Raw genomic sequence first — 19,423 nt, 5'->3', positions numbered from 1 at the left:
GGATGCGATCTCCAACATAAAAAGTAGATACAGACAATATTACAATTGATTAAGAAACAAAGACGGATCCCCTCCTAATAAAAACGAATTTAACAAACAATGGCCTTCCAATATAGTAAGTTTTGTCAAATCTATAAGTATAGAATGATCGTGGGAAGTGCAGAACTACGAACTAAGTTTTGTCAAATCTATAAGTATAGAATGATCGTGGCCATTGAATCTATACACCTATCTTCATGTATGTTTTGTTTCTCTTCTGTGATTATTTGAGGAACTTTAAAACAGTTACTTGTTGTATGATTTTATGATTGTTATATCTAAAATATATTATTTGATAACATCACGATATTTAATTTTTAAATCTATTTAAATATGACAACAAACACAGACAAGTTGCACTTCACCACAAACACTAAGTCACAAACCATACCCAAGGATATAATAAGCAACCTCGATACTGGAAATCAGTGTACAATCCATACTTGAGGGGGGAGAGGGCAAGTTCTCTTTTCTGTTTTGTTTAGTGTGGATTCTCTCATTCTTTTTTATTTTTTTCTTTTTTTAATTTCTTGTGCTTTCAGTAACTTCAATGCTAATTAGTTTTTTTTTTTTTTTTTTTGAGGGTTTCTTTTGTGTTTTAATTTACAATTTTACTGATATTTGCGTTTTTTTTTTAAGGTTGTGATGCACTCATAAAAAGCATCGATTTCTTCAGAAAATTGGCAATTGACTCATCAGTAGGTCTCTCTATTTCTCTCTCTCTCTCTTCTGTTGGAATTACGTTAGTTTGTGTGAAAAAATAAAAAATAAAAACCCAAGATATCAGATTTGTAATTAATTTCATTTCTATGAGTCTCAACCTTTATTTTTTATCCCTGAAATGAAAAAAGACATTGATTTATTTTATTTATCAAAAGCGAATCCCTATTGCATCTTAATATGTTTCTAAATCTTGAAAATATCTACATCTTCACTCGATAATGATATTGGTGTTGTAGATGCATACAATTTTGAACTATGAACTATATTTCGTTTTTGGATTTTTGAACAGGTGTTCTGTTGCTTCATTCCTTCTCATTGCTTCTTCATAAGAGCTCAGTTTTCATTTTGTGCTTTTAATGATCGTTTAAAAGAATTTTGTATGCGATTAATTTTTTGTAATAGCGTGTTTTGAAAATCCTAATTTATATATTCTCGGTTTGCATTTATTTTACTTGGTTGGATTATAAATATAGTTGAACATATCTTTTTGTTTCTCCCCAGCTACTAATTTGTTGCTTGGGGTTATTAATTTGCAAGTACAATGCGGAAAACAACTAGGAACATCAAGAGAAGCTTGACTATACAAGGAAGCTCTAGTTCTTTTGATGCAAGCGAAATAGAAATGTCTAACAAAAAAAATTTGTCGCACAAACAATGAACATGAACATTGTGACTCTGATTTGTTTCCTAACTCGACTACACCAACCAATAGAATTAAGCCGGATGATGAAGAAAATTGTCAGAGTCTAAACAAACGACAGAAGACAGTTAAAAATAAACCCTTGCAGGAAGAAAGCATGGCTGATATAACCCCAGAGATAACACTACTTCTCAAGAAATTACTAGGGTCAAGCGTATTATCAAAGGAAGATACGAAGTAAGGCGAAGTACTTATTTTCTTTATTCAAAATTTTAATAAATTGTATTAACAGTACCTACTTGAGTCCCTTTTATTCTCAATATTTTTTTTTTCTTCTCATAGGTATTTTCGAAGAGTATATGGATTTGGAAAATAAAAATTATAAGTGCATTTAACCAGGAGTACAAATCCATCATTGAACCCCTAATTTGGGTGTACATGTGTACATAACTTTTTACATATTTTATATGCTTTTAAAACCCACAGCAATGCATGGGTACTTATACTAGTTCTGTCTAAATATACTCTCTTCAAAATCTCAACATAATGAGCAGTATCTTACCATAACGTTTATTTTTTTATATTTTCTTATGCAACCATATTTACAATAATGGTAAGAGAATAAATTGGTATCGAACTCTTCATTCACGAAATTTAAAACTTCACATCTAGAATTGAAAATGAATAACACTAGTACATAATATTAAGTAAAATAATTTTTTTAATTGGATAATGACTGGTAGCTTCTGAATGAATAATTGACAACCAACGTATGTTGCCTTGGGCATCAAGCTTATGTAATCTTGTTCGAATATATTGGGACTATTTCTGTTTAAATTATTCTTAAGAGATTGATGGACAAAATTACATGAGAAAGCTAAGATGATGGATATCATGAAAGCATGAAAATAAATAAATTTATATGTCATCATATATGATACGTATATCATAGTTCGTTAAAATACATTTAACCTCCTATAAAGGTGTACATGAAAATAAATAAAACTTTTATTTACATATCATGAAAATATTTTAGAGAAATTTCACCTTCTATACATTTATAAATCCATATATATGTTGTTATATATAGTACCTACAATTTTCCCAAACCGCCGGCAAATTGTTCGCTTACTTTGCTCAAGTTTGCAATGTTGTTTTGATGCATATAATTAACGGTCTGTAACCATGCCATGTTTGGACATAATGCCAACACATGTTGTATCCCTAGCTTTGCTTCAGCTGTCATTTGAAAAATGCAAGAGAAGTCTGCAATGATCCCTTCAGTATCGCACCATGCTCGTACAGTCTGAAATACAAATGCGTAACAGACCGCAAATTTTTAGTGCTCGCATTCGCTTCAACTCGTCTCATCAGCGACCAAAATCAAAATTTAATGGTACAAATAAGCCAAGTTTAAAATCCACATCAAGTTCAACAATATAAATTTTGTTTCATAAAATCCATATACATGTATCAAATGCAACAGAAAAACACAAGAATTAAACCATTAATTCAGATAAAAATCTCAAAGTTTGAATCTTGCACCCAACCCTTTGCTCGAAATTTCCCTGCTACTATGTTTCCAAGTAGCAAGGGGCTATCTGGTGCATTAGAATGCAATAATTACAAGATTAAAACTTGATGATTTCAAAATCTCAGTAAAATCCATACATAATTAGGAGACACAAAAAGGAACAAAAGGATATAAATACGTCACGGCGTAGTACCTGACGTGAGAAATCTATCACTAGTACTTGCGAAAGGGTTGCAGCCGGAAGAGAGATTTTTATAGGGTTTTGAGGTTAGGGTTTCTACCAGGCAGGATAAACGACATGTCGTTCGTGATTGTTGGTAAGGCTGACAATCTATTCGCATGATTATAGGATTGATTAATATTGTTCAACTAGTATTGCTTGATGTGTACTCGGAGGGATCTTCTAACTTAGTTGCTTAAGATCTTTTATTCTCGTATTTGAATTCCCGAACTTGATTCTCTTCTCTTCTAATATCGTTATAAATCAAGAAAAAAAAAAGAATAAATTGTAATAAGAGTTATTGTATTATTATATACCATTTTATATGTTGATCAACTCGTGAAAATAACATGAACACGACAGATATAATAAGTAAATTTGGACATGAACGTTTGAATGAAAAATATGTGCATCTAAATGAATTTTTTTTCCTTTTTATTAATTATTCATCAACATCACGGATTTATAACTCTTCTAAAAACCTTTAAAATATCAATTGAATACATGTGACTACCTGTAACATCCCACATTGACCAATAGAGAGAGGGTGATGTGCCTTATATGTACATGCCCACCTCTTATAGCATGAGGCCTTTTGGGGACTCACTGGCTTCAGGTTTCATCGGAATTCCAAAGTTAAGCGAGTTTAGGCGAGAGCAATTCCAAGATTGGTGATCCACTGGGAAGTTGCTCGTTAGTTCCCAGAAACAAAACCATGAGGGCGTGGTTAGGGACTAAAGCAGACAATATTGTGCTCCGGCGGAATCGAGACTGGGATATGACACGATCCGTCCCTAATTTTTCATGTAACTTTCTCCCCGAGTGTGTAAATTGACATTTATGCCCTTTTGGCAAAAGTGAAACCTGACGTGGACGTTGTTATTCGACTCTTAAATTAGTTTTTTCGTTATCGTAATTAAATAGTACTCGTTCTTACGAATGCGTGATCACGAGTTAGACCCAAATCAGAGTTGTAACGAAAAAGTTAAGCACAGTTAAAGTACGTTAACAACAGGAAAATTTGGTACACGCGTGTGTTAATTTATCAGTGTGGGAGACACTATTATTGATAAGGAGAAGATTTTTGATGTACGACTTACGGTACACAATCTGAAAATCTTATCCCCTTCTTCCTTTAAGAATTGGACCCATGCCCTTTTTCCTCACCACCACTTTCCCACATTATTGCACCCAATCAGATTTTTCTTCTTCTCAGCCAAAGTTGACAGAATATTCTGACATCGTTAGGTTTCGTTACTATTTAACAGAATATTCCGTCAAGTCTGACGGAATATTCCCTAGGTCTGTCAGTTTCTGACCTGCGCGTGAAGGCGCGTCCGGCCTCCGGTCGATGTGTGCTTGACGTGTACGGGTCCAAGACGTCGAGTAGAACATTTTTGTATATTAAACCCTCTGTTTGAGCAAACTATGGGGGTTTTCCTAGCCTCTTTGTGTATGTGTTAATTAATTAATTATTTTAGTTATTTCACATATAGGAGAAAATTATCCTGAAGAAGTACGAGGTCAAGCAAGGCAATAAGGTTACGATCCGACCACATATCAGTGAGTAGACGTTTGTTTTTATATATATGGTATATAAAGTTTTATAGTTTCTACAAATGTTTTTGAATTGATTCATGCCTATTATGCCATGATTAAATAATGTTATAAAAAATGTTGTACTGTTGTGAAATGCTAAAATAATACTACGGGATGCACATGTAAGTTTATTATGTTGACTAGAATTATTGAATCGTTATGGCATGCTTATATTTATGTAGTCTGCTCATCATTGTTGCACCCAATGTTAATGCTCACCCTGGGCCAGGGCCAGGGCTAGTATTTCACATGTATGTTCACATCCACACCGCACGCTCACCTTGGATCTAAATAGATGCCAGTCATGTCATACAGGTTGCAATAGGCAACTTCGACATCTTGTCGTACAGGTTGCAATAGGCAGCTCCGACTCGTATGTGATCGTGAATAGCGCCAGTCTTCACGTAATTGTAGCACTAGAGCGTATATTATGATTACACCCAGTCCTGTCGTACAAGTTGCATTAGGCAACTCCGACTTGTGTGTTGGCATAGATTAATAAGCATCAGTTCAATTGTACAAGTTGCATTAGGCGACTCCGACTTGTGTGCTAGCATAGATCGATGAGTAGCTGATTTTATTATGCTAATGTTGAGATATTATGATTGGCATATTTTGGGAATTATTGTTGATTTGCATTTGATTTCATATTTATACATAGTATGATTTTCTGGAAATTATACATGTTTTACAGCGAGGGGTTAGTATGTTCAGAAAATAAATGTGTTTTATAAACCCTTGTGTTTGCCCACTCACCTTTTTTTTTTTTTTTTGCCCCTTCAGGTCTTAGATAGTTGAATTCTCTATGGCATATGAGGAAACTCTGTTGGATTCTGACATACCTAAATAAATGTAGGGAGCATTTCTCGGTTATGTATTAAGTACTTAATTAGTTTTGACTACACTACCTTTGTCATCTATGCTCTAAACATTTGTGTTTTATGGGTTCTTCCCACTATTACGCACACACTTTATTAGCTTAAATAAATCCTAGTTTCGATTTAAATTTATCCATATTTTTATGCATCACTTTCCTTTATGGTTACGCCACCCTCGGGTGTCAACTAGCATGCATCAACTTCGGTTGGAGTGTGTCAATACACCCTAAAATTGCAAGCGTTAAAATTGGGTTCTGAATGTCATCAATATTTTTCACAAATATCTCGTTATGGAGAATGATTCATTCTCTCATGATTTAATTTAGGGCGTGTATTCAATTGAGAATTTGAGAGACTTTAATGGATTTATAAATTCATGGATTTTTATGGAGTTTAATTGATTTGTAGAGATTCCATATAAAATTTTGATTCAATTTCCCCGAAATCTCATGGGGAGAGGTGAGATTTGTAGATGCTTAAAATACATTACGAAATCTCTCAAATTCCCTCTAATTCTTCAACTTTATCAAATTCTTTAAAATCAATTTCTAATTTAATACAATTAGAATATTATAAATTTCTTTAAAATCCTAATTGAATACACCCGGATTTCTAAGGATTTTAATAAACTGTTTTAAAATTCTAATTGAATACACCTTTAATTTCAGAAAATCACTTAAAATCCTCATTGAATACCCATAGATTCATTAAAAGAATTAAAATCCCTCAAAATCCCAATTGAATACACCCTTCTTAATATGGAGGATTTTTTGAAATCTAAACATAGAATTGACCTCCCGTTTCATTTGATTTCGTCTCCTATAAAATGAAGTGCAAAATGATCCGCTTCGCTATACAAAGCACTGAAACCAGCAACTCTACAAGTTCCTCAACCACAACAATATCAAGAACAATATGGAGAAGAAACCATCTTTCAAGCTCGCTTCTTTGGTCCTTCTTTTTACTATAATTGCTTGTTAGTCCCTCCCTCTCTCTCTCTCTCACACACGCAATTTCACTTTGACACATTGGTTTAAATTAGTTTGTAATTTATACAGGCATGGCAATGTGGAACGTGCCGGGAGCTGAAGCAAGGGGAAAACTCCGGTGTCCGGGGATGATAGACTGCAGCAGTGTGTGCGAAGGATTTCCCTGGCGCTGCGTTAACGGCGAATGCATATGTGATGGTGGCAACGCTCGTCCCCAACTCCAAGTTGAAGCCAATTTTCGACCAAACCAATTGCCGTGAAATGCGAACAAGGGGATAAGGCTATAGTACTATGACATTGTCTGAGTTGAATAATTAAAGTAATTAATACCTTTATTATTTCATTGGCGTTATTGCTTTGCTTCTAATCTTGGTGATCATAAGAAGATTAAACGTCACATAATCCGATTACCAAGTGGCAACCATTCGAAATTCACGTTACGCCGAAGGCAACTAGTTTGACCTTTTTAAATTGGGAATTTTAACGAAAAGCCCACGATACTATTCATTTTAATAAAAAACCACATTTTTACAGTAAAAAGTCAATACTGATACTATTCACTTTACCCTTTATTTTGTCCTTATCATTAAAACTCAAAGTTTTCAAACCCTTTTCATTAGTTTTCCTTTTTAAATTTTAATCACTTGTTAAATTGTACACTTAGCTTCGAATTTGAATCACCCTGTGGAAAACACTGCTCATTTCCAAATTCCACCGAAAAGCCGATAGATCATACAGACAACCTATATGTACAGTAAACGAATTCTCGAACAATACAATACGTCCTGCTTAAACACCGTTTTATTCTGCAGAACCTAGAAATCCTAGTAACAAGACACCACGCTCAGTGTAGAGAACTAGAGTGCTCCAGAAGAAAATATCATGGAACAATGTGTCACCGGTATGAAAGGTTTATCGTGATGTTAGAGGCGTGAGAAAGCTTATTCGTCACAATTCGTCAACGAGGAAAGATTCCTGGTTAAGCAAATATATGGCTGATATGAGAACAATTACCATGAAAACATGCTTGAGGCTCAGGCGTTTGGCCTCTACCACTTCGACAGTGTCAAGTTCTGTATCCGAGCCAGTGGGACTATTTACAGAACTGGAAGCCCCCGCATCATTATCACAGTCAGGTGCCTCTGCTGACGCTTCATCCACCTGATTCAGTGAATATTGAAGAATTTGTGAGAAGAATGATCCAGAATGAGCAAATAAATCAGGAAAAAAAAAAAAAAAAACAGAAAAGGTCCATCTCAAACTCTGTCTTCCTGTTCATTATGTAGTTCTATGATTTTGAAAGGAAAACAAAGACAACTAAAAATTTCGTTGCAACCGCTGCGACTTAAAACTATATTGTCACCCCTTAATAATTGACAGTTATACAAGTGGCAGGCAGTCCTGGTTATGCATGAAGATCCAAAAGAATACCTGCCTGGAAACTTTTATCTAAAGAATACGTCACATCTTCCACGGATGTTTTTATAGAAGTAGCACTTGGAGGATTACACTGGAAAGACGGAAGCTCGTTGTTGTCAATGTGTTTATTGCAGCACTCAGTTGCATCTTTTTTGGTGTTCCATATCTTCTCCACCAGAAGTTTTTTGTTCATTGTTAAGGCATGCATCTGCACAGAAGAAACTATAGTTAACAGAAATACTATGAATATGCTTGTAATTTTTCTTAACTCGGACACCTTGCATTTTTTTCTTCGGTGTCAATTCAGCGACTTCTATTTTCCTATACGTATTCGAAGAGACAGATTTCTCATTTGAAACAGGGACTTGAGCACTAGAGGGAGTTGGTTATACAAGACATACCTGATTTTGGATGCGCTCCCTTTCTACGGCCAGTTGCATTGCCATATCCATAATGAGCTTGATCCTGGAATTGAGTTCTTCTGCACTTGCAAGTTTTGCATTGTTAGCTTGATCCAAAGACGATTCCAAGTATTCCACCCTATCCCTTAGAACAGTTATTTCCGCATTTAGTTCTGCATTAGTTTCAGATAACATTATACATTGCTCCTCAGTACTTTCTATCTTAATCTCTGCTTTGGAAACCTTTGATTTCAGATCTTCAATTAAAGTTTCCATATCCCAGATTGCAGCATATAACATATTCTGCTGTTCTTGACTTGCTTCGGAGGATGCTTTGGCATGCTGTAATTGTATCTCTACTTCCCTCAGCTGCTTCTCGAGACTTCCAACCTTTTTTTCTGTGCCAGTAGCACTTCCTTTGAGAAAACTCATCTCTTCGGTGAGTTCCATATTTGTTCCTGTTAATTCTGCAACCTTAAGTTCTGCATTCTCAGCCTTAACTTCTGCTACATAGATGTTTCCTTTCAAAGAGGCAACTAAACTTTCCATTTCCCCAAGTTTCTCTTCACTTGATTCATTCGTGGCATTTGCATTCTTCAACTGGAGCTGTGATTCTTTCAGCTGTTTCTCAAGGAGCGTCACCTTTTCTCTCAAAGCAGACAGTTCAACATCTTTCTTAATGTTCTCGGCAAGGATATTGTGGAGCTTCTGCAAAGCAGTATCTTTTGCTCTAAGCTCTTCCAGACTAGCTTGAAGTTTGGATTTTAACTCACTTTCTCGTTGAATTGAACCGTTCAGATTAAAATGAACAAGCTGCAGTCTACCTAATAACTCCTTCGAAATTCCCTGGAGAACCTCAGCAGCATTCTCTGCCTCTAAAAATCTTCCCCAAACAACTTCCGCAGCTTCTTCCATGCGAAATGATACCTGTTCAGTATGATGTAGCTTCACTTTAAGTTCTTCTTCATTTTGTCTTGACTCAGCTAATTTCTTCTCAAGATATAGCTCCCTTGTTAGAGACTTCTCCAGCATCCATAGATTATGTCTTTGTTGTCTAGGCATCCTTAAATTTGACATTGCATTTTTATTCGACAGTTGTGCATTCTCGGATAAATCCATGGCAATGTCAGTTTTCCCTGTTGACATGTGTGCCTCATGTAAATAATAACCATGTAAAAATGCATCGTCTCTATTTGAATTTAAAGAATCTCCAAACTAGACGGAAAAATTAGAACTTACAATTCTCATGCTCGAAAGCTAGAACGGTTCTCTGAAACCTTTCTGACTGCATCTTGACCTCTGAAATCTGCTGTCGAGATTGCTTTAGTGATTCTTCAGAATCATTTAGTTTTCCTTTCATTATAGAGTACAGTTCTCCCAAGTGTCTGCACGAAGATATTTTTGGATGCGCATCAACAATTTCCACCCGGAGATTATCCATGTAGCTGTCCAGCTCTCTGACCTCAGAATCTAAAATGCTAGACAGGAGATTGAATACCAATACTTTTTCAATAGAGTCTGCCAGAATATAGTCATTCGCGGTGGCCATTGCCTCAAGATCATTTTGCTGAGCCAAAAGGTACATCAGAGGTACATGGAGATTTGCTAACTTCTCAGAAGAATATGCCAAGTCCAAGTCCACCTTTGTTAAAACTTTCATGGAACTCTCTAACTCCTGCACGCCAGACTCGTTAGATGGCACAACATTGATATCACAAACAGCGTGGTCTTCCATGCCAAATGCTCAGTTCGTGCTTTCGCAACCTGATCTCTTCTCTCTGAGTATCGAAAAAGTTCCAAAAGAGAAGGCTGAGCAAGGCAAACTTATTTTAGAGCAAGAAATGATATGAATGAGCCCCAAAATATAGTCATTGGTACAGATAATTAAATCCATATTACCACCACTTGAAGAGACTAATCGAGATTAAGCAACAAAAATAACAAGCAAACGTCTGAAATTCAGTGTAAGCTAAAAATGAAAGTGAAACTTCACAACTCAATCAAATTCTGTCGACATTGATGTCCCCGCGTTAGGTGGGAAAACACATTCAGAATGGCATTGCATCTGCCTAATTAGCAGCGAAAGCCGCTACTAGGTTACTCTCCAAAATTATCACTTCAGTGATACAAGCACCAAATTAGATTAACCATTCCCTTCAGAATCCCTACTCATAATTGGTAAGGACTAAGGATACAAAAGCTTTAAGCTAAATCTATCCACTAAAATTGATGGATCAGAGATATTCTTCCAGGATTATAGATCTAAACTCTACGGGAAATTAATATGTATGACCGTTCATACACATTTCTCTCTCTTAAACAACAGCTTAGGCCAGTCGGGCAGCACGCCACTTTGCATCCAAGTTCGAATTTACCTCCTTATAAATTAGATTAGTTTAAAATATCGTCTTGTCAACAAAATATGCAACAAAATGAAGAACATCCAGATTTGTGACATGACAGCTCTGCATAAAAGTTTTGAAGCTAAAGACTTTCACTAAATACAACAAAGTTCCAATGATTAAGCAAATTAAACAAACAAATTTGCAGAATTGAGGAATAAAAAATGAATGCAAAATTTAAATATATAGAAAAAGCAATAAAAAATTATACAAAAAATAAAATAAAATAAAATAAGAAAAAAAAAAAAGGCTTTCTGGGAAGTTTGAACTTCTGCCTGGGTCCTCAAAAAAATACCTGGGAGTGGGAAGAAAGCTTTGCTGGGTCTTCTCAGAGCCCAGCGGGGAGCTAAACAGTAGGTTTAACGGTAACCGTCAGACCAAGGTGGACTTTTTGGGGTTTGCTGGGTGTGGTGGTTTCACTGGTTTGCTGGGCTGTGGGATCTGTGAAGGTGATGAGGTGAGAGGCGCGGGCTCCAATTCGTCAAAAACAAAACGAAAGTAACAGCTGCCGTACTTAGAATGTTGTGTGTTGTGCGGTGCACGGTGGCACCTACTCCACGTAGGCAGCAGCTCCTTCACTCCAATAATTGAGTAGTAAATTAACTACGACAACATTACAACGTACGCAGTACTCAGACGATCGTGTCCACCTGCGATTATTTATGACTCTTATCATATTCTATTCTATTGTAGCCCGTTGATTTTAGGTTAAGTTCTTGTATCCAACCGTCGTATACAATAACGGACAAAATCAAATAAGGCCAACTTAAGGTCAATTAAATCAAAATACGAACTCGTAGTTGGTGGATGTGGGGAAGGGAGTTCATTAAATTTGAAGATCCGAACTGTTGATATTTAATTTAACAGTTAATTTTTTATAACTTTTAAAGTGGACTCTTATTTGTAACCGTTGGATCTAATTTCAACGATCTGGATCTCCAAACTTGATGGATTAGGAGGAATGGATCCAGAGAATATCCCTTTTCCGTGGATGTGACCTTGTCTGAACAGTCAAACCTAAAAATTTCTCCTATCTAGACATTTCTTTTGTTTATTTATTTATTTATTTTTTTTTTGTATTTTTCTTTTGGAGGAGCTGATAAGACTAAGAACTCAAGAACCAAGTTATTAAATTTTGTTTAAATATTTGAGCAATAATTGCATTGAGGATCTGTATTGTGCAGGCGATTGGGATTTCAATATTTTACTTCTTTTCGTTGAAAAATAATAAACTATATTAGTGATAGAGAATATTGTAGCCCTACCCCTACATAAGGGCACTTCCATCTGGGGTGAGATAGGCCGGTACACAGCAAAAAAAATAGCCCAGCACCTAGGGAAGTCTCTTTAGCCTAACATATTGCTTAGCACCTAGCCCAAGCTGGTCTCCAAGCCAACCCAAAATTGACAGACTTTGGGACCGGACCATCTGATGCCATGTTGACGCCAGCATGGCGTCGAAGGGCAATTCAAATTTTTTTGCGCCAGGCACATGCAATATAGGCGCACGTGGGCGCGAGTAGCCGACAAGTTTGTAGACGGGGGCCCGCATGCACAGTGCACTCAAACCTCAACCAGGGAGACCACATGGGACGGCCTGCGCCATTGGATTTCCAATGGCTAGTTTTTCTAGACCATTGGATTTCCAACTGTAAAAAAAATTTGAATTTCAGTTTTGATCTAGACCGTCTGATCACATATCAACGGTCCACGTTCTTCCCCACAATTAAAAAAAAAAGGCCCAACAGTCAGAATTCTAACCGTTGGCCACGTGGTGCCTTATAGGCTGATGGATTTGAATATTTTTCAAATCCAACGGTCCAGATTAATTAACTAAATTAAAATTTATTAAAAATTATGAAAAAAAAACATAATTTTTTTTTTTTAAATATAGAAATATTTTAAATATTTTATCTATAAATACCTAACCATCATCTTCCACCTTATACCACATTTCAATATTTTCTACACTTTCTACATTTCAATATTTTCTACACTTTGAGAGAAAAAAATAACTTCGTGGAAGCTCATTGAAGATGTTACGTTGTGTGAATGTTGGGTTCACACAACTCATGACCCGATTATGGGTAATGAGATGGATAAGCAAGAAATGTGGAGTAAAATTTCGAAAAAGTTTTGCGATGTACATGGAAAAGACGCCAGAAGTAGTCAAGGTCTTCGGTCTGGAATGATCAATTCATGGAGTAAAATTACGAAAGCGTTTTGCGATGTACCGTTGAACGATCAATTCATTGTAACGTCTATCCAGTTCCAACGGCTCGTGTTGCACGGGATCTTCGGTCCGGTCATGAGCACAATAGATACATGTTCTTGAGTTATTCATCGGATCCGGCTCATATTCATTGACGACATCATAATCATACTCATCTTCCACAATCATGTTGTGGAGAATAATACACGTCATCATGATGGATCGAAGAGCCTCGACATCAAACATTCTAGCAGCAAACCTAACAATCACCCAACAAGCTTGCAGGATACCAAAACAACGCTCCACATCCTTCCTACACCCATCTTGACATTTTGCGAAGTGTTTTTCTTTTTCACTCTGTGGATATGGCACTGTTTTGACAAACGTCGACCACCTTGGGTAAATGTCATCTGCAAGGTAGTGTGGTCCGTCGTATTTATGGTCATTAACCCAATATATGCATCTCGACGATTTTCCTTGCAACAATTCGTCGAACACTGGAGATTGGGCAAGGATATTTAAGTCATTTTGAGCTTTTGGAACACCAAAAAAAGTAGGCCAAATCCATGTATCAAATAAAGTCATCGCTTCCAAAATGATATTTTTTGCTCATTTTCTATCGCCATAAGCTCCTTGCCACGCACTTGAACAATTTTTCCAAGTCCAGTGCATGCAGTCGATGCTTCCAATCATGTCAGGGAAGCCTCGCATCTCACCCTTCCTCAGAAGCCTTCGCATGTCCCTTGGCGTGGTGTCCGGAGGTACTCATTGGTGTACAGGGCTTCAATTGCAGAGCAAAACCGTATCAGGGACTCCAGAACAGTTGTTTTTCCAATCCTCGCGATCTCATCCACTTAATCTGCAGATACTCCATATGCAAGCATTCGCAAGGCAGCCGTAATTTGTTGCTCAAGAAAAAGACCTAGAACACAAAAAGCATCATCTTTTTGCACAAAGTATGGATCATGGTTGCAAATTGCCCTTATGATTTTTTCAAACAAACTTTGTTGCATTCTAAAACGACGTCTAAAAACATGATCAAGGAATATGCTGTTGGGAATAAAATAATCTTCCAAGAGATCTTTACCTCGTCTTTCCCTTTATCTATCGAAATTTGTGACACGTTTGGGTTTGGCTATATGACCCATAACTTCCATGACATGGCGGGAATGTGAGGCCCTCTGCCTTTTATGGTCATCATCCTCATCCTCATCAATTGCGAAAGCTTCATCTCCACCTCCACCTTCCTCGAGATTGATTAATTCTTCATGTTGTGCCAACAGTCTTTTCTGTTACTCCTCAAATTGTTTATGCACTCTCCTTGAAGAAGACATTGTAAAAAAAAACTCAAGATTTGAAAACGATGAAGAAGGATTGAGAGCTAAAAAGAAGGATTGAGTTTGATGTGAGGATGGACATAGAGAGGTAGGGTTTATATGGACAAAAAAATAAAGGATGAGGTTCTGGACAATGCCACATGGCACTACGTGATTAGTTGAAAATCTTATCGAAATCTTGGCTAAATTATTGCAAACAAGAAGTGACACGTGGTGCGTCAGGATTGGTTGAAAATCCTATCGGAAATCCATCCACAAAATAGTACTTTCAGATAATGACACGTAGCGTAATAAGATTGGTTGAAAATCTTATCGTAATCTTGGCTAAATTATTGTAAACAGATAGTGACACGTGGCGCGTCGGGATTGGTTGCAAATCTTAGCATAAATCTATTAACAAAATAGTATTTTCGGATAATGACACGTGGCGTGACGAGATTGGTTAAAAATCTTATTCGAAATTAAAACTATTTTTTTTATTTATTCTTTTATAAAAAAATTTAAAAAATTTTAAATGGGCTGGGTGCTAGCGCATTTTGTAGAGGTGGAGATCGTTTGTGCCAGCACATTTTTAGACTTTTTGCCAACACATTTTTTTAGGGGTGGAAATGCATTTGGCCTATTACTGTTCATTGGAGTCTATCACTGTTCATTGAGTGGATAAATGCATTGGATACTGGCGCATATGTGTTAGGGGTGAAACTGCTCTAAATAAAGCAGACATAAAAACGTAAAAAAATCCAATGAAATGAGAACTACAACCAAAAAATAAAATAAAGCCCCACACAAGTTTAGACTCAAAAAAATTTAAAGGCAACAAACCATTACAAAATAAACCTAATTCCCAAAATAAGATGTAGTCCGCCGCGGCCACATTTGCTAAGTCAGCGGCCTCCAAGGTCGCCGCCAACGAGGAGATAATCGATGTTCAGGCCAGAAATAGCATCGCAGCACCACACCAAGCCCAACTAAGCAACCTGGAGGAAAAGGGTTTGGAAAACCATTACGTAACCCACCGACTTAAGACACAAAAACACCCCAATCATGTCCACTCGTCCCCTTCTGGCAGCACCTAATGTATCTTCAGCTAGACGTTCACGTGATCCAGTGGTTCGGTCCTAAGAATTTGTACGGTTGAGACAATAGTTTGATGTAGCACTTCGTTTGCAGCCAATACAAAAGAAACTCCCCCTTTTCAATGGAGTTATGCATAGCATAGCAGCATAGGTCGAAGATGTGAATTGACTTATTTAAGAACCTCGACGCAGAGGTGGAGTACTTTTCTTAATGGAAATACTATTAAAAGTTGCAAATGATATACATCTCTCTCTTAATCCATGTGAGGAAAGCCTCCTAAATCATCGTTTGGTATAAAGAATTGGACTGAATGAAATGGATAAATCACTATTTACAAAGCACGTTGAAAGAAGAAATGAAAAAGTTGTGGCCAACTTGGAGCTAGGAGAGAGATTACTCAGAAAAAAAAGTAAAAAATAAAAAATAGCCATTACAATCCTTCTCAAAACGAGAGAATAACAAGAGAGAAATTATTTTCATGTCTAATCTTCTTCTAATTTCTTCAAATTACAAATCACTCTTCTCTTATCTAGTTCAATCATGTATACCAAACAATACCTAAATACTGAAACATCTGCATGCCAGACCACTAAAATCTAAATTACAAAACATTCGATATCCCAAACACTCACTTTAATTTCCAAGCGGCAAGCAGAGGATGTCAAAGTAGGGAAAAAACATGCTCAAACAACAGTACTCTTATCCGTTGCCCTACAAAGAGAGACACTCTCTTCCAATCCAAAAGCCTCCATATTACTTTTCTAAGGAGTCTTTATACACATATCCCATCCAAGCAAAATGATTTTCCATCTTTTTGGACCCATCCTCCACTTAGTGTTTTTATCTATCTTTTGTTAGCCATGTATCATTAACTAAGCAAAAAACAACACAAAAGGATTGAAACAAATCTCCCACTGTGTCTGCGTCACCAAACACTGCAGAAGCCACATGTTATTAAATTAGGGTGTGACGTTTCGATACTTGCTAGCTATAGCTTTCCATGCATCTGCATTTACTCTTTCATCGACTTTTTGCGGTGTTTTGATCAATTAGGGTTTTGGATTAGATAAAGACATTATCCTTACCAAACAAGAAACATTGCTCGTGAGCTTGTACTCGGAACAAATATTTGTAATGTGACTGCAAATTTTGTTTAAATGGTGGACACGTAGTGTCAAGTACTAAGGAAAGCCATTGATAGAGCATCATCCGAAATAAGCAACGTGGAGGAAAAGGGTTTAAGCATTATATTTCACTAATAAGGTTTTAGCATAGGAGTAGGATTCTCTTCGTTCCAAATTCTTCTCCTCTCCAATCTTCTTCTATTTGAACCGTCACAATTAAGTCACGTCAACATTTTATATTGATTTCTTTATAGAAAGAGAAAGACAAAAATGAAAGTGAGAGATAAGGGAAGGGGAGAGGATTTAGAAGGGAGAATCCGTATAGCATAATAAGGAGCTAGTGATTCCAAGATAAATTACGAAGATAATGATAAATGATAAAGTTCTAGGTTCAACTTATATAGGTAGCTAGTGAATTCACATGGATAAGAGTAAGGATAAACTCTTAACGGTATAGTTGGCCCTCGCTGCTGCATGATTTACCGACTCATATTTTATATTAGACGTTCATGAAATATCAATTACAAATTATTGTAGTCAGTGTGACCGCTACACACTCAAAAAGGATTAACGTCGACAGTCTACAATACCAAATCACAAATTATTTTGAGCCGTTAATAATATAAACATGGGTAGTGGTATCCACACATCCATTTTCATTTTTCACACGTTTTTCTCAATTTTCGATCGTCGAATTGGATTAATTGAAGAAGATCAATGACAAAAAATTAACAATAATATGTGAGAGGTAAAAATAGGTGTGTTACCACTATCCATATATGATCAGTACTGCTATTACGGCAAGAAATCGTGATCTGAATCGACACTTTACCTTACAAGACCTGATTTTTCACCCGTTTATCTGTACCTACCTACTATATGCTTAAAGAGTCCTATTAGCAGTCCCTACGAGTCTCTGGTCTCTCCATTCATATGCATGCATGGAGAGAAAGGTGGAATAGCAGACACTCTTTTATCACAATGCTATACCATACAAAGGTCCATTATTTCTCTTACATTTTGCAACTTTTGCAGGAGAGATCAAAAGGTAAAAATCCAGGGGAAAAGGAACAGGAAAGGAAAAGGAACAGGAAAGACCCCCACATTTTAAAGAAGCATAATCTGCTTAGAAAGCTTGAAAATAAAAAAGGTGGATCATATGGAATTAGGGTTTCAGAAAAGCGAGCCAAAAGAAGCCAAAAAAGCTTGAAAACAATCATTCAATTTCGACCAGCATCTTATAATGATTCAATGTAATGATTTTGCATGAAATTCATCATCAAAATATATATATTTTTTTGGAGGAGATCATAATATTATCTGTTGTGTCCATTGTAGACCCAGCCCAGCTGACATTCTTCCTTTCCTCTACTCTTCAAGATCTTAATTTGCATCCTAATTATTAATTAGTTAAGGTTTAACTTAACTAAATATACGTTCATAGGAATATGGCCAAGTCAAACAAAATGCGCTGTGCAATTCGAGTTACATATTCCATCATGCACTTACTTCCTTAATTAATTGATTAATTCCTTGAAAGTAACTTTAATTAATTTTTAAACAATTTGGTGAGAGAAAGGAAGAAATAGATTTGCAACTTAAGAAGGACATATATTGAATGGCTGTCTCACTTGGACAATTTGTTTAACTTGAATTATAATTTCTTGGGTTTTCTAGTTATAAATTCTTAATTATGCACACATGTTTTAATTGAAATGTATATAAGAATGTTAAAGATCAACTAGCATTTGTTTTGGTGATAATTGTCTAGCTCATTTGACTGAAAAAAGTATCAAGTTCCATTAACATATATAAGCAAGAGTGTGTAATGAGTTTGATACTTAATTACATATGATTTGTTATTACGTAATTTTATTGTGAATACGTTATCTCATCGTCAAACTATAACTTATTGTTTTGACAAGTTTTAAGTTTAATAATTAAAAATTCTTGTACGTGCGTAAATTTAAACTTGCATGACACTGTTTGTAAGCACAATAATGAAATTACATAATTCGAAGAAGTCTGAAACGTGCTTGTCCAATTGATTAAAAGTCATGATGAACATACTTGGTTTAGAGTCTTTGATCGAGGTTAAATAATTCTAAAGCTCTGGTTAAGAGATCTTGAATCCCCACTCTCCTATTATCCCATGTTGCCATTCCATGGATGGGATTTGATTGCTTGCTTTGTTTTTGATTTCCCAAAAGGAGAGCCATCCATTGCCAACCAATACCATGAACCTACCCTCACTACTATATTATAAAGGGATGTACTATCCACACATTTTATTTTACTTCTCACATACTCCTTGATAATTTATGTCCGTTGATCTTCTTCAATTCACTGATCCGATGGTCGAAAATTAAAAAGATATGTAAGAAGTAAAATGAAGTGTGTTGATATTATACTCCTATTATATATTATAAATATATTTATTTCTAACTTTCTTGTGTATATTTCAGATAATGACACTAATCAATTGGCCTCCTATACAGAAGAGCACACAATTACACGTGTCAATAACCCATTTGCCTTGTTCTTGGCTTCCTCATAATTTAATTGGAGAAATTGATATGGAGGAATCTTAATCTCTGTTTCCTTAACGAGAGATTTTTCTATTTGATCGGCACACGAGGTAGTACATCACGTATCATTATACAAATAAAGAGATATGTATATTAAAAAGTTAAGAATTTAACAAATAAAATTTCTCACTATTTATATAAAAACACGTAGTATTTCATCAATATTTCCTTCGCAATGAAAAATATTTGTTTCCTTAACAAGGCGGCAGCAGCCTCAGCCTGAGCCTGAGTCTGTGGGGTT

General features: G+C 36.0%; 1 protein-coding gene and 1 long non-coding RNA gene across 8 annotated transcripts; one reads left to right on the top strand and one right to left on the bottom strand.

The window, feature by feature from the left end:
- The first annotated feature begins 6,403 nt into the window (after positions 1-6,403).
- On the top strand, positions 6,404-6,965 carry LOC148692044 (uncharacterized). The gene is made up of 2 exons (XR_015954989.1): positions 6,404-6,609; positions 6,692-6,965. It is a non-coding gene; the product is annotated as an uncharacterized LOC148692044 (long non-coding RNA).
- A 326-nt stretch (positions 6,966-7,291) lies between these two features.
- LOC137737200 (WPP domain-interacting tail-anchored protein 2) lies at positions 7,292-11,535 on the bottom strand. 7 transcript variants are annotated; one of them, XM_068476608.2, is made up of 5 exons: positions 11,140-11,535; positions 9,682-10,251; positions 8,443-9,578; positions 8,058-8,249; positions 7,292-7,783 (listed from the first exon to the last, which is right to left on the bottom strand). In XM_068476608.2, the coding sequence occupies exons 2-5, from the start codon at positions 10,175-10,177 to the stop codon at positions 7,571-7,573; spliced, it is 2,037 nt and encodes a 678-aa protein (XP_068332709.1). In that variant the 5' UTR covers positions 10,178-10,251; positions 11,140-11,535; the 3' UTR covers positions 7,292-7,570. The 7 variants fall into 7 exon arrangements, with proteins under 7 accessions (XP_068332709.1, XP_068332711.1, XP_088539150.1 ...); XM_068476610.2 differs by having other exon boundaries at positions 8,054-8,249; positions 11,140-11,515; XM_088683024.1 differs by having other exon boundaries at positions 9,682-10,117; positions 11,140-11,389.
- Between the last annotated feature and the right edge of the window lie 7,888 nt (positions 11,536-19,423).

This window comes from Pyrus communis, chromosome 13 (assembly GCF_041283825.1).
Source record: "Pyrus communis isolate YQ-2024b chromosome 13, ASM4128382v1, whole genome shotgun sequence".
NCBI lineage: Eukaryota > Viridiplantae > Streptophyta > Magnoliopsida > Rosales > Rosaceae > Pyrus > Pyrus communis.
The sequence above is the reverse complement of the archived record's forward strand: the minus strand, read 5'-3'. Positions and strand labels throughout refer to the sequence as shown.

Excerpts from the sequence above, each read along its gene's own strand:
- LOC137737200 (XM_068476608.2), bottom strand. The coding sequence starts at position 10,177 with ATGGAAGACCACGCTGTTTGTGATATCAATGTTGTGCCATCTAACGAG. Across the intron at positions 8,250-8,442 it reads GGGAGCGCATCCAAAATCAG|ATGCATGCCTTAACAATGAA; the intron begins GTATGTCTTGTA and ends TCTTCTGTGCAG. Across the intron at positions 7,784-8,057 it reads CTTTAGATAAAAGTTTCCAG|GTGGATGAAGCGTCAGCAGA; the intron begins GCAGGTATTCTT and ends TCACTGAATCAG.